This window comes from Periplaneta americana, chromosome 4 (genome assembly GCF_040183065.1).
Source record: "Periplaneta americana isolate PAMFEO1 chromosome 4, P.americana_PAMFEO1_priV1, whole genome shotgun sequence".
Classification (NCBI taxonomy): Eukaryota; Metazoa; Arthropoda; class Insecta; order Blattodea; family Blattidae; genus Periplaneta; species Periplaneta americana.
In genome coordinates this window covers 23,549,134-23,563,026 of record NC_091120.1, presented here as the reverse complement: position 1 = coordinate 23,563,026, position 13,893 = coordinate 23,549,134, and the positions used below count along the sequence as shown (strand labels likewise).

The following is a 13,893-nucleotide window of genomic DNA, read 5'->3' as shown; positions in this document are numbered from 1 at the left end:
GCAGACGGAAAACGCGGACTACTGGAACATCCACCGTACTCACCCGATGTGATCCATGCGATTACGATCTTTTCACCAAAGTGAAAGAACCACTGCGAGGGACCCGGTACAATACCAGAGATGAACTTATCCGTGCTTTAGGGCGGTCAATACGGAACATCAACAAAGATGGACGCTCTGATGGTGTACGACGCCTTCCAAACATTTGGCAAAAGGTAATAAATAAGGGGGGCGACTATATAGAAGGTACGTAAATGTTGTACCCCTGTGAATAAAGCCATGTCAGAAATATCGAAATGTTGTCATTACTTTTTATCCAACCCATGTACAATATTAATTTGTAGGTGACCTCTCAATGTCCTCACAAAATATTACATTCATAGTATTAATGCGAGGTTACCGAGAATACCGTATCAAATTTGAATCACCCACAAATGTGTATGAGCCAATACGCTTAAGAAACAAACTGTATCAAATCCTTTATCAACGCTCTTTCGTTAGACAATATTAGACTTATCGAGTGATATCTCTGAACTTCGTAATGATGGAATCACATCAAGATAAAGTCGTTGACACAGCTTTTAACAAAAAGAGTATTAACATCTCAAGTCAGTCGCAAAGAGAAGCGAAGTCAGTGCTATCGTCATGTTCAGAATCAGCAGCCTGGTGATCGGGACTCTCACAATTGTGGGATTATTAGGTTCGTATTTTCAGTTGAAAATGTTCCTAAGAATGATTGTGCACATAGACTATTGTGAATAGGATATTTATATTTCTTCAAAACAGCAGAATCCCAAAACAGCAATAGAGAAAACTTAATAACTAGCCTAAATATTTTCATAATTTGTTTTCAGTATAGTAATACTACTTTCATATTTTTGTTCTAAACATAAGAAACTTCTGAAAATGTGACATAACAGGAATATATGAGTAAATGGCGCGAAGTTTATGCTCTCGTTAAACTTCTCTCAATGTACTGATATGCAGAGTTATTCACGAGGAGATGCCTCCATTTACTGAGCTTATTTCCGAAGACATTTTGAGTAAAAAATCAAATAAATATGGGTCCTATTCTCAATATTTTCAGTGTTACACTAATTTGAAGTTATTTAGTTTTCAGGGTAAACCAATATTGCAAATAGAAAATGAGCTATTCAGAAATATTATTTATTTACTAGCCGTACCCGTGCGCTCCGCTGCACCCGTTAGAAATAAATATAAAGTAATTACATAATTAAAATAGGACATTTGATCCAGGGAACATTCGTGTTTGATAGAAAGATAAATCGTTTATTAGGTTACTTAATTTAAATTGTATTAGAAAAATTAAAATGAGATCATTTTGATCCAGAGACCACTCATTTGGTCATAAAAATTATTTTAGGAAATACAGGAAATGAATGCCTATCAAGTTTTCTGTGCATAAGAAGCTATTTTAATCTTACCTGTCCTCGATTCACTCAGAAGTTACTGTAATAACATTATAGCATTATGTCCATCTAGAGAAACTACACTTTCCAATGGTGAATTAATAATTAATTATACAAATCGGTTAATTTAGCTTATGATATTACTTCATACAAACACAGAAACATTCTCTGTAGGCTATGTTTCATAGCTTCCGATTGTTGTTTTGTCCAAGGCCCCTTATAGACGAAGTCATTTGTTTTTTATTTCATTACACCGCCTTAGATGGCGTTTTTATTGTAATTTTGAAACTAATTTATCTCATTAAATATCATTCCTATCAAAATTTTGCACGGAATAAAACTTATCGGAAATAATTTTTAAAGAAACTTTTGTTATGTAATATTTTTCATGAAAATTAATAATAAGGGAGATATTTCGATTTATTTAATTCAACCCCCCTTATAACCCCCCTCTTAAATAAAATATTTTGAATGCCATATTGCCTAAATTCTAAGTTACACGAACTTAATTTATATTCCAATTTTCATATAAATCGGTTCAGCCATTATCACGTGAAAAGGTAACAAACATCTAGGCAGACAGAGACATACAAACAAAAATTTCAAAAAAGCGATTTTCGGTTTCAGGGCAGTTAATTATACAGTTAAGACCAATTATTTTTGGAAAATCGAAAATTACCAGAAAAATTTCGGCTACAGATTTATTATTAGTATAGATTGGCTAGTATTCTGAAACTAAAAATGTGTTGTTAATTCCCTAGTTGCTTTGTACATTCTTTTTCCAAGTTCTAACTAAAAATCACATTATTCTTACACACTTTTCACAACTGTTACAAATAACATCACTTCTAGAGACTTGATTCTTTGAAATTCAATTTTTCATCCTAATGTACATTCTTAAAGAGTTTACAACATTGGCGTGATTTGTAACAATTGTGATAAGTGCGTAAGAGTAATGTAATTTTGTAATTAAAAATCGAACTTTCCACATGCGAACTTTCCTAATGGCAAATTCTAGAGCGAAGTTAAAAAGTAAAGGTGACAGTGCATCTCCTTGCTTTAGCCCACAGTGAATTGGAAAAGCATCCGCCAGAAACTGGCTAGACACATTTCAATTAATCGAACTTGTTTCTTCAGAATACAGAATTCTACAAGAATATTATACAAAACTTCTCTCTTAACCGAGTCATATGCCTTTTTGAAATTTACTGATGAATAACTGATGTACTGTACCCTTATACTTACTCTCATTTTTCCCCAATATGTCGAATACAAAAAATCTGATCAATAGTCTATCTAATACGCCTAAAACAGCATTGATGATCCCTAACAATTTCATCTACACATGGAGTTAATCTTCTCAAAAGAATATTGGAAAAAAATTTTGTATGACGTCAATGAAAGTGATATTCCTCGAAAGTTACTACAGTTAATCTTTCTCCCCTTCTTAAAAATAGGTACAATTACGGACTCTTTCCATTGTTCTGTTACAATTTCGTACAAGTTTATAAATTTCGCTAGATAATGCATTATTATTATTACTATTACTACTTACTTACTTACTTTTAAGGAACCCGGAGGTTCATTGCCGTCCTCACATAAGCCCGCCATTGGTCCCTATCCTGAGCAAAATTAATCCAATCTCTACCATCATCTCTCACCTCCCTCAAATCCATTTATTACTAGTATTATTATTATTATTATTATTATTACTATTATTATTATTATTAAATATATTGTCATAGTACCGCTATATGTCCATTATGTGCTTTTAGAGCATTTAAGGGTGAAAACTTTATCTTATTATCTAATAATTCACTTTCAAATTTTACGCATCTGAACATTTCCGAGTTCTCATTTTTAATTTAAATTGTTTCTTTGCAAATGTATTCAATATCGTGTAAATTTATTAGTTTAACTCACCGAAAAGTGAATTCTCCTCACCTCTAATATCATAATTCGCTTCGATCCACGATGTTGACTAAAACGATATTTGTGAAGAGTAAGCTTGGAAGATGAGAGTTCTCCCGTTTTCCTCAGCATTGCAAGATGGTGTGCGAACGTTTGTCAGGCCAGATGGAAGTGTTTTTTTTAACTTGTTATTTAACGACGCTGTATCAACTACTCGGTTATTTAGCGTCGATGAAAATGGTGATATCGAGATGGTATTTGGCGAGATGAAGCCGAGGATTCGTCATAGATTACCTAACATTCGCCTTACAGTTGGGGAAAATCTCGGAAAAGACAAAACCCAATTGGCCCAAGCGGGAACCGAACCCACGCCCGAGTGCAACTCCGGATCACCGACTGGAACTAACCTACAGACTAATATTTCCCTATGAAACGCTTACCATTGTGCACAGGCGACAGTAAGAGACTGGTCTATATGCAGAAGGAATCTCATCCACCTCCTACGCACACACGCAATTGTTCGAACCAGCTTTCTCCGATATGCAAAGCCCTCACTAGTTATTCAGCGAAAAATATGCTGCAACTTTAAGTATATTAATACAGTAAGTTGGTCATCGTATTAAAAGCACTGCTGTCGCAGGTGTTCGATTAACTTATTCTTTGTAATCACAGCTGTATAGATAGCGAGAGCTGATAAGTTGTTGGAATGTGTGCAGCCACTCATCCACACACCTGTTCCCCACGTTATCTTGAGAGTCGAGCCGATTCCACATTGATCACCTGCATTGTGTTTTAAGGATACAACTCAGGCGATGATTAAGGGTTACTGAACTATGGAATCCTTGACTTCAATACGAAACTACAATAAATACGTAACTAAATAAGATAGTCGAACAACGTAATTGGCTAACGAGCTACATATACTTCACTTGTAATATGTAATAACAGTTCCATTAGCTGTTCGCGTAAGACAGTAGACGTCACCAATCGCTGAAATGGGTATCGGGTGAGGAGTGTATCGGAAAATGCACCGTCGTGCAGAAGGGAGAGGGAGAGTGGAGTCGTAGCTGATGCAGTCGATCAGACGAGGACGCTATTTTCCGAGCCGTTAACCCTTAAATTGACAATGTATCCTATAGGATACAACAGGTTAATAGGTTATAAACTATAATTTTAATAGAATGGAAATAGTAATATACGTTACAAGAGCGGTATGTTGACGTTCTCATGGTCGAGGAAAAGTTTGAAAAAGCGAAACGTAGTTGAGCTTTTTTAATTTCCGAGAATTGAAAGAAAACATACCGCTCGTGTATCGTACATTATTTTGTGCGAAGATCGTTTATTACATACCTGAAAGACGAATTTCTAATTACTTGCAATGAAATCTCCATGTTGGTTTCTGTTTAATGACGCCAACTTCGGTACACCAAAATATCTTTCTTTAACATTGTTGCTGTAAAATGTTTTCTGTGTTTACTATAGTCCAGCAGGCCGTGATTTACGTCTGTCTTTTTTTTCCCCCAGTCTATAAATGCGGACTTAAAACAAACGGTAAGGTTATGTAATGATTTATTTTTCATTTTAATATTTTAACAATATTATTTATATAACATATTGCAGTAATAACATCGGCATCTGGAATCTCGTTGATTTTTTTCACGGCTTCCTTAATGTTACTTGTATCAGGAATGCAGTAAGTTTCGTGGAGTAGTAGACTTTACTTAATTTTTTCAAATATTTAAAAACAATAATTAACATTGCAATTTAGGTGAAATTGCAGTGGTAAGTTTCCAATTTATAATTATTACTATGTTAAACGTCTCTAAAAATAATATGTTAAAAGCCTAAAGCAGTAAAATGAATGTCGCGCTTAAGCGGTAAGAAGAGGGAAATTGTTATGTGTGTTACGTTGGGAATACTGAATGTGGTATTTCACACTTACCGCGTATTGGTTCTGTGCGGAAAGCAAGCAAATACGCACAATCTCGCACAAAAGAATTGGTAGGAAAATTGAAATTTCACAATACTTTAATATTGTACAACATATAAAAATATGGACATTGCGATAGTTGTTTTCTTTACGGTCCGACAAGGTTTAATAAACTAGTGTGAGAAATGAAGCTTTGCCAAGTCAAGGGTTAGACGTTATTTCAGTAATTTTTAGGATTCATAGATAAATGTCTAAGGAAAGCATAGAAAAAATTTCGAAATCAAAATCTTTTTTAGAAAGTGAGAAAAGAAATAGTAATTTCGGAGTGAGCTGTTCAAAATAGACATTGACACTCTAAAAGGTTTGTAAGCAGCAAACTTCTTTATTTTTAAATTTAGATTGGGGGGGGGGGTCAAAGCGAAAGAAATGTTTAGAAAGAATGAAAATTAGTTTTAAATATGGTTATTCAAATTTGTTTTGCTAGTTACCGTGTTACGGCTAGTTAAACAAAGGAGTATTTTTTCTGGCGGACTTCAATATGCAAAATGACTAAACTTAGAACTGCGGATTCTCATAGAAATCATCGCGGTAATTTCAAATTTGTTTTAGAAGTGTTTCCATTGCTGAAAGTTTTCGAGTTAAACGTGAGTTTTGAAATTTAATAAAAAATAGTTTTATTACATAAATAACATTTATGCTTATTAAACATATTTCAAAATTCAGAAAAATGAAAAGAATACCATAGCAGTTTTTATATTTATTATTGGTATTACTATAACAACAACAACAACAACAACAATAATAATAATAATAATAATAATAATAATAATAATAATAATAATAATAATGTAGGTATTTATTCGCACTGCAAATGGATATATACCCGGTGGCAGTGTTAACTATTTACACTCAATAATGGCAATTAATAATAAACACAATTAATAAAAAATACAACTAATAATAAATTAATAATAATAATAATAATAATAATAATAATAATAATAATAATAATAACAGGGAGCATCCTAAATTAAATGAAGCACGATCACTTAAAATAACATTTAAAGTAAATCTAATCCTGATCCTACAGCACCCAGCCTATCAGTCACCAGCGAAGACGTCTTGAAATCTCTACAGAGCTTTCCTCAAGGTTCCGCGGCTGGTATCGATGGTTTACGACCTCAACACCTTAAGGATCTGGTTTCTGTATCTGCAGGTGATTCCGGTAAACGGCTTCTTTCTTCGTTAACCCACCTTTGCAATTTTCTGTTACATGGCGACTTAGATCCTGGGATTTGTCCTGTATTTTACGGAGCTTTCCTTATTGCGATCAATAAGAAGGATGGTGGCATCAGACCTATTGCCATTGGGAACACTTTCCGAAGATTGGTATCCAAAATAGCTTGTGTTAGTGTCAAAGAAGAAATTAGTGCATATTTTAGACCGAATCAATTTGGCTTCGGTTGAGCTCAGGGCTGTGAAAGTATTATTCACTCATTGCGCTCATTTATTTCTGCCAATTCTCACTCTGATAAAATCGTTCTTAGGTTAGATTTCAGAAATGCCTTCAATTGTATTGAAAGAGATACCATGTTGCGAGCTGTCAAACTTAAAATTCCACAACTTTTCCCCTATTTCTGGCAATCATACAGACACCCTTCTACTTTATTTTTTGGTTCTGACAATTATGTCTCAATCAGGTTGCCAACAAGGGGATCCGGCTGGCCCTTTACTTTTTAGTCTAACAATTATCCCCTTATTAAAGACCTTATTAGTGAACTCAACCTTTTTTACTTAGATAGATGATGGTTGCTTAAGTGGAGACCCTTCAGATGTTTTGTAAGATCTTAATACAATCATTCAATTCGGTTTAACTATAGGGTTAGAACTTAATCCTGATAAATGTCAAATTTATTTTTGTTCTAAGTTTAATCAAACTGTTTTCTCTTCTTTTCAAAAACTTGCTCCGGGTATTTTACTAATGTCAAAATCCACTTTAACGATTATTGGATCTCCCGTCTTTTTGGAAGCTGCCGATCACATCGCTGAAGAAAAACTAATTTCTTTGCAATATTTCATCGATCGTTTAAAACTAATACATCCTCATATTTCTTATTACCTTCTTAAAAATTGTTATCTAATCCTTAAGATGACTTACTTTATGCTTACTACTCCTTTATGGCTTCTTCCAACTTTCCTACATAAAGCTGATGCTCTTTTTCGATCCAGTTTGGAAAGGATCCTCAATATAAGTTTTACCGATACTAGTTGGACTCAAGCCTCTCTCCCAATTAAATTTGGTGGTGTGAGCATTCGGAAACTTTCTTACGTTTGTATACCTGCTTTTCTTTCTTCTGCCTTTGGAGTTTTCCGTTGCATCAAATCGCTTTTTCCTTTATACAGTGATGCAGCTGAAATCTGCCATATGCGTGATCCTCTGACAAGTTGGTATACTTCCTCACAAACCACTCATCCTCATGCCCATCCTGAATTTCAAAAACAGTGGGACGTTATCTTTTCCCAAAAAATTTTAGATACACTCCTTTCTTCTTTCACATCCGAACAAGACATTGCACGTCTCCTAGCTCTTCAAGAGAGTGAGTCTGGAGCTTGGTTACACGCATTACCTTCTCCTCACATCGGCACCCTAATAGATAGTACATCCTTTAAAATCGCAATAGCTTTACGCCTTGGTTGTAAATTCTGCCAGCCACACCAATGTATTTGCGGGGGAATTGCTGATAAATATCAGCATGCACTCAGCTGTGCGAGCAAGGGTCGCATTCCCAGACATACATCACTCAATGATATCATTAAAAGATCTCTGACTTCTTGTGGCATCCCGTCTCTTTTGGAACCACCAGGTATTAGTCGCGCAGATGGTAAACGACCCGATGGTCTCACCTTAATTCCATGGTCTAGAGGAAAATCTTTAATTTGGGACTCCACTTGCGTTGACACTCTACTCCATCTCACTTGCCGAATACCTCCAGACGCGCAGCATCTGCTGCTGAATTAGCCGTGAAGAAGAAAGTCAATAAATATGCTCATCTTTTAGACAATTATATCTTTGTCCCATTTGCTGTGGAGACCTTCGGTCCTTGGAGTCATGACGCTAAAGTTTTGGTATCTCAAATCGGCCAAATTTTTATCTCCATTACTGGTGATCGCCGTTGCGCTACTTATTTGCGTCAAAGCTTAAGTATTGCTATTCAACGCGGAAATGCAATGAGCGTTTTGGATACTCTTCCAGAGTCCATCCCTTTGGACGAACTTTTTCTCCTGTAAAATTTTTTATCTCTATGTAAATGTTTATATTTAGTTTTTATATATGTGTAATTGTAACGGTGAAAATATTGTTAATCAACTATTTTTTTTATTTATTATTTATTTATTTTTCATAAGTGTATATTATTTTTGGGAGTGTTTTTTGTAAGTAATTTTATGAGGTTGTTATTGATATGCTGATAAATTATTTGTACTGTAATTTAAAAAAAATTGACAAGTAATTCCTAAATAAAAGAAGAAACATGTTACAACTAATAGTATGTAACTATTTGTATCTTAAACCTAAGTTCGAACTAAAACCCACGAGTATCATTATGTTCATACATGCACAAGTACCTTTCGGCATTACACTCATTTCGCTGACAACTCACTCACTACACTGGAACTACGACACATTTCACCGATTCTATCCTGATTTCACTAACACTTCAAAAACATTAATAATAATAATAATAATAATAATAATAATAATAATAATAATAATAATAATAATATCTGGACTGAAGCTGTCTTGTTTCATTTTCCTGCCCTAGCACAAAAGCCATTCCACTTCAAACATATCAAGATTATATATTGCCATCTCCAATTTTTTTCAGGCATTCTTTTACTCTAAAATAAATTTAATCTGTGTCAGCCTACTTGAGCTGTGTAGAATATAAAGGGAAGAATTGGGACGGTGTTCGGGTGTAGTTCCTGGGTAGCTCAGTAGGTAGAACATTCGTGCGCTAAGCGAAAGGTTCCGGGATCGAAACCCGGCCCCCGAAACAATTCTTTCCTTGCAATTGTTCAATTCTGCTTCACAGGGAACCATATCTGAATGCCAGATTTGCATAATATATACGTCATTGTAGGTACGTTAACAGAAAGCCACAATTCAAGTCATACAGAGTTTGTGTGCACTCAAAGTTGGGTTCTGGCGTTGTGTCAGCCCACGTGAGCTGTGTGGATAAAAAGGGAAGAATTGGGACGGTGTCGGGTGTAGTTCCTGGGTAGCTCAGTAGGTAGAGCATTCGTGCGCTAAGCAAAAGGTCCCAGGATCGATACCCGGCCTGGAATATTTTTCCCTTGAAATTATTCAAGTCTGCTTCACAGGGAGCCATACCTGAAAGCCAGATTTTCATAATACGAGTATTTATTATCTTCTATTTCATCAAAACTTTCAATAAGTTCACTCATTTTCTAATGACATTACAATTTTGCATTGAAATATAATATATTGTAAATCGAAACTAACCTTTTTACTAGAAAAATCGTAGATATATTAATATAGTGTTAATGAAGTTCAACAGGAATACCAGTTTAAAGCTACGCGACAGAAGGTTTAAGTTTGAACCACGTTTAAACTTGATACAAAGTTTAAACTAACGTGAGGAAAATGATTTTTAGTTTAAACTCAGGCTTAAACCAGCATAAAATAAACCCAAGTTTACAGGTTAGGTACAGCTTACAGCAGGAAAACTTTTGGAAATATTCAACATTTTTTCCTCCATTACTGTATCTTGTACAATAATGAAAATTGGTATGTGTAAAACACTGTTCTTCTGCTATATGAAAAAAATATTTTTACGATTTAAAAAAAATTAATTATATTTTTTTTAATTAAAAATGGTGGCAGTTCACTGTGCAGTGATGAAGCGTTTCCCTCATAACTCATAAACTTGGTAACTTTTTCATGTTCTCTCTCTTTTATTTTATTGGTGAAACTCATATTTACAATATCATGCCCTTTCAACTACATTCCTTAATAAATAGTTTTTTTTTTATTTTGTGTTAGAAGAAAATACTGATATTTGACCATTTTTTAAAGGAATTTATTTTTTATCAGACAATCTATCAAAGGTAGAGGAGTGATCTTGCATCATATTGTAGATATGACATGTATAAATACACACAAAAAATTTCATCACAGAATGTTGGATAGTTTTTGAGTTATGTGGGAAACGCTTCATCACTGCACAGTGAACTGAATTTTGAAAAAAAAAAAAATGTAATTTTTTTAAATCGTAAATATATATATATATATATATATATATATATATATATATCATATAGCAGAAGGACAGTGTTTTACACATACCAATTTTCATTATTTTACAAGATACAGTAATGGAGGAAAAAATGTTGAATATTTCCAAAATTTTACTGCTGTAAGCTGTACCTAACCCCTTAAACTCATTTGGAGAAAACGGCCCTTTGAAACATATGGCCATCTAACTCAGAATTACCCTATTAGTAGGCTGAACTTGATGGCTAATATAATGTATACGACTTACGTTCGTAGGAATACTAGAGAATTTGGCGTTTTATTATTGTAAATTACTTTCAGGATTAGGCAGGACAACTTTTGAAGGAATTGAGTGCGGAGATGAATTACCGTGCATCGAAAATTCATTCTGCAACAACGAAACATGGACATGTGAATGTAACGACTTCTTCGTCATGAGCGCCGACTGGACAAAATGCCTTCCAAGTGAGTATAAATTATGAAATTAAATGTGCCCAATAACAGAATAATTATAAATTAGCGTTCGTGAAAGTTCTAACAAGATTTATTAAAATTACTGATTACGTACTCTAATATTCCTTCCTGAAAGCTTTAACCTTCACAGTGGAGGACATGCAATATTTTTTATTCTTTAAGAGATTCTCTGACCCTTAATTACACAGGAAAGATACGTATAAGTTTGATAAGCCTCTCTTTATTGCATATAGGGTAATACTGTAATACGAGCAATATTGCTGATAGTTCTTTTTGAGAATTTATTACAATTTTACTGACAGCGTATTCTGAATCTCACCGGTCCGGTGGCATCAATGACGTCACGCTGCAGCGAAATAAGGAACAAAAGTGCTGGAAGGATTGATGACTGTCATGGCGACTGTACAAGTTGTTGTCTGTGCTACGCTAGCAAAATTTTGCGAAATTTCCGTACTGTCATCTCGTTCAAAGAAAAGAGAGCATAAACAATTTATTTCTTGAACCGGTAGTAATAAATGGTCCGTTGACATGTTCGCTCATAAGCCATTAACATATTGTTTTTACGTTGTGCTCATTACAAACAATACAGCAGAACACACCGCCATGACACAACAGTGCACGATGTTATTCGTCTGCTAATTCCCGCCCTATACAAGAGCCAATCAGATTCACTGATGGCGGCTGATGGAGACTGCCACCACCTCTGCAAGTTGATGGCACCGGTGCGACACCGGTGGAGCATCAATGACGTCATCGGTGGAATTCGGAACACCGTGATGCCATCGGATTGCTCACTGGTGAGATTCGGAATACGCTCTGAGCGAGAGGAGACCGGTTTTGTGAGGCAACTTGTCCACGAACATTCCCTTAATATAATCCGGGTCAGCTTACGTCATACCCTAAGGGTGAATTTTATGCAATAAACTAATTTTCCTTATAAATAGCAGCAAAATTCAGATATCGCATTCTTGTTTTTTTTCCGACTTAAATTAGCCTGCCATCAACAGATCTGTGCAAATATCTCATTTCTTAAAAATTGTCGGTTGGTCTATTATTGCGTAACTCCGTCCAATTGTTATAGTCCCGTCGCTCTAATTTTCGGCAGCCAATCGCGTTGCAATTCGGCTACATTTAAACGTGTGCGTCTTGTGATTCGCTGATTCATTTCTTAAGGCTCGATAAATACTTAATATAATCGCCCGCCATTTCAGCTCTTTCGTTGGCGTTCGCAGAAAGCACACGAAGATGCTATTTGCCGCTCAATTATTTGCTGAATTACATTGCGTTTGATTTATTATCATAGGAGCTACGACATGATAATGTTTAACGGTGTGGCAAATAGATTCCTCGTATGGTAGCTCGGCAACGTAAGAACAAAAATGGCGAAGGATACTACCTACCTAGACTTCATAGAACCTTCACTTTCTAAGACGTAAGCAAAGAGGCGGAGTCACGCCGGAAAAAACAGCGTCGGGACTATAGCTTTGTTCGAATACATAATGCCCGAAGAATATACCTTGGAAAGTTCAGAAATGTTTGTAATGTGATTATGCTAACAGTCATAGCTACCCCCTACCTGTCTGTGTGTGAGGAGAGCACCCAATGCACACCCAGGATGGGCCAGGGAGCGAGTTGCGAGGAAGCCAAGTGTGTGTGCACAGAGGGCTTCCATTATCTGCACGGACTCTGCTATAAAAGTTCAGGTAAGAGCATTATCTTCAAGTGAGCTTCAATTTTATTTTTATTTAAGTAGGTTATTTTACGACGCTGTATCACCATCTCAGGTTATTTAGCGTCTCAATGAAGTGAAGGTGACAATGCCGATGAAATGAGTCCGGAGTCCAGCACCGAAAGTTACCCAGCATTTCCTCAAATTGGGTTGAGGGAAAACCCCGGAAAAAACCTCAACCAGGTAACTTGTCCCGACTGGGATTCGAACCCGGGCCACCTGGTTTCGCGGCCAGACGCGGCCGTTACTCCACAGGTGTGGACAAGGGAGCTTCAAGTAGACCAGCCGTTTTAAATTATTACTTTTCTTCAAGGGTCTCATAGAAATTTAGTTCAGACGCGGGCTAGAGGACAGAAATAATATTTTACAATGAATGCTTGAAAAAAATTATTTCTAATTTAGATTAATTACAGTACTGAAAATGCTATTCATGATGCTTAATACTATTACATGGCTGAGTTTTTCTGAGGTTTTCTCCAACTGTAAGACGAATTTCAGATAATCACATGGAGAATACAAGTGTCGTCAGATAGCATCTCTCTATCACCAATTCTATCGACGCTAAACGAGTTAGTATAGATTGACAAATCGAACTGAAACCCTGACCGAGTTACTACGTGAGAGCTGGCTGTCTTGGGGAGGAGCAAGTGAGAAAGCACGGGAGGAAGGGAGAGAGCACTATGCACTATGTACTTGCAGTCCACTCACAGTTTGTCAAACCTGATAACAAAAGCATTAAAAGGTTGACTAGTTGCCTGCAATGCTAGCATAATGGAACCTTCCTAGCCGACAGTCGAGGCAAAAATGAAGAATCCGTTATTGTGGTAATACTGGAGAGTGGTTCTTCTATTGGTCGCGATGCCCACACACACCCTCTCAGATATTTACGTGGTGATTGGTGACTGAATGACGAGGAGCGAGGGAGAGAGAAGAAAGAAAGAGAGAGATTCCAGAAGTTGGCGTGTTTTACGGGGTTTCACTTGAAGTTGTCGAACTATAGTAAGATGCAGGAAAGTTAAGTAACCGAATAAAGAAAAATACGAATACAGTGAAACTTGTGTAATTCGAACGTTTTTAATTCGAATTATTCTTTATTTCGAAGGTTTCCTTTGTCCCCTTGAATTTC

General features: G+C 35.8%; 1 protein-coding gene across 1 annotated transcript in view; it reads left to right on the top strand.

Annotated features, from left to right (window-relative positions):
* Window positions 1-588: 588 nt before the first annotated feature.
* LOC138697601 (prion-like-(Q/N-rich) domain-bearing protein 25) overlaps window positions 589-13,893 on the top strand; it is a 59,259-nt gene continuing 45,954 nt past the window's right edge. The window contains exons 1-3 of the mRNA XM_069822982.1: window positions 589-700; window positions 10,886-11,029; window positions 12,598-12,741. Of these exons, the coding sequence (XP_069679083.1) occupies window positions 646-700; window positions 10,886-11,029; window positions 12,598-12,741 (343 nt within the window). The 5' untranslated portion in view covers window positions 589-645. The remainder of the gene's footprint in view (window positions 701-10,885; window positions 11,030-12,597; window positions 12,742-13,893) is intronic.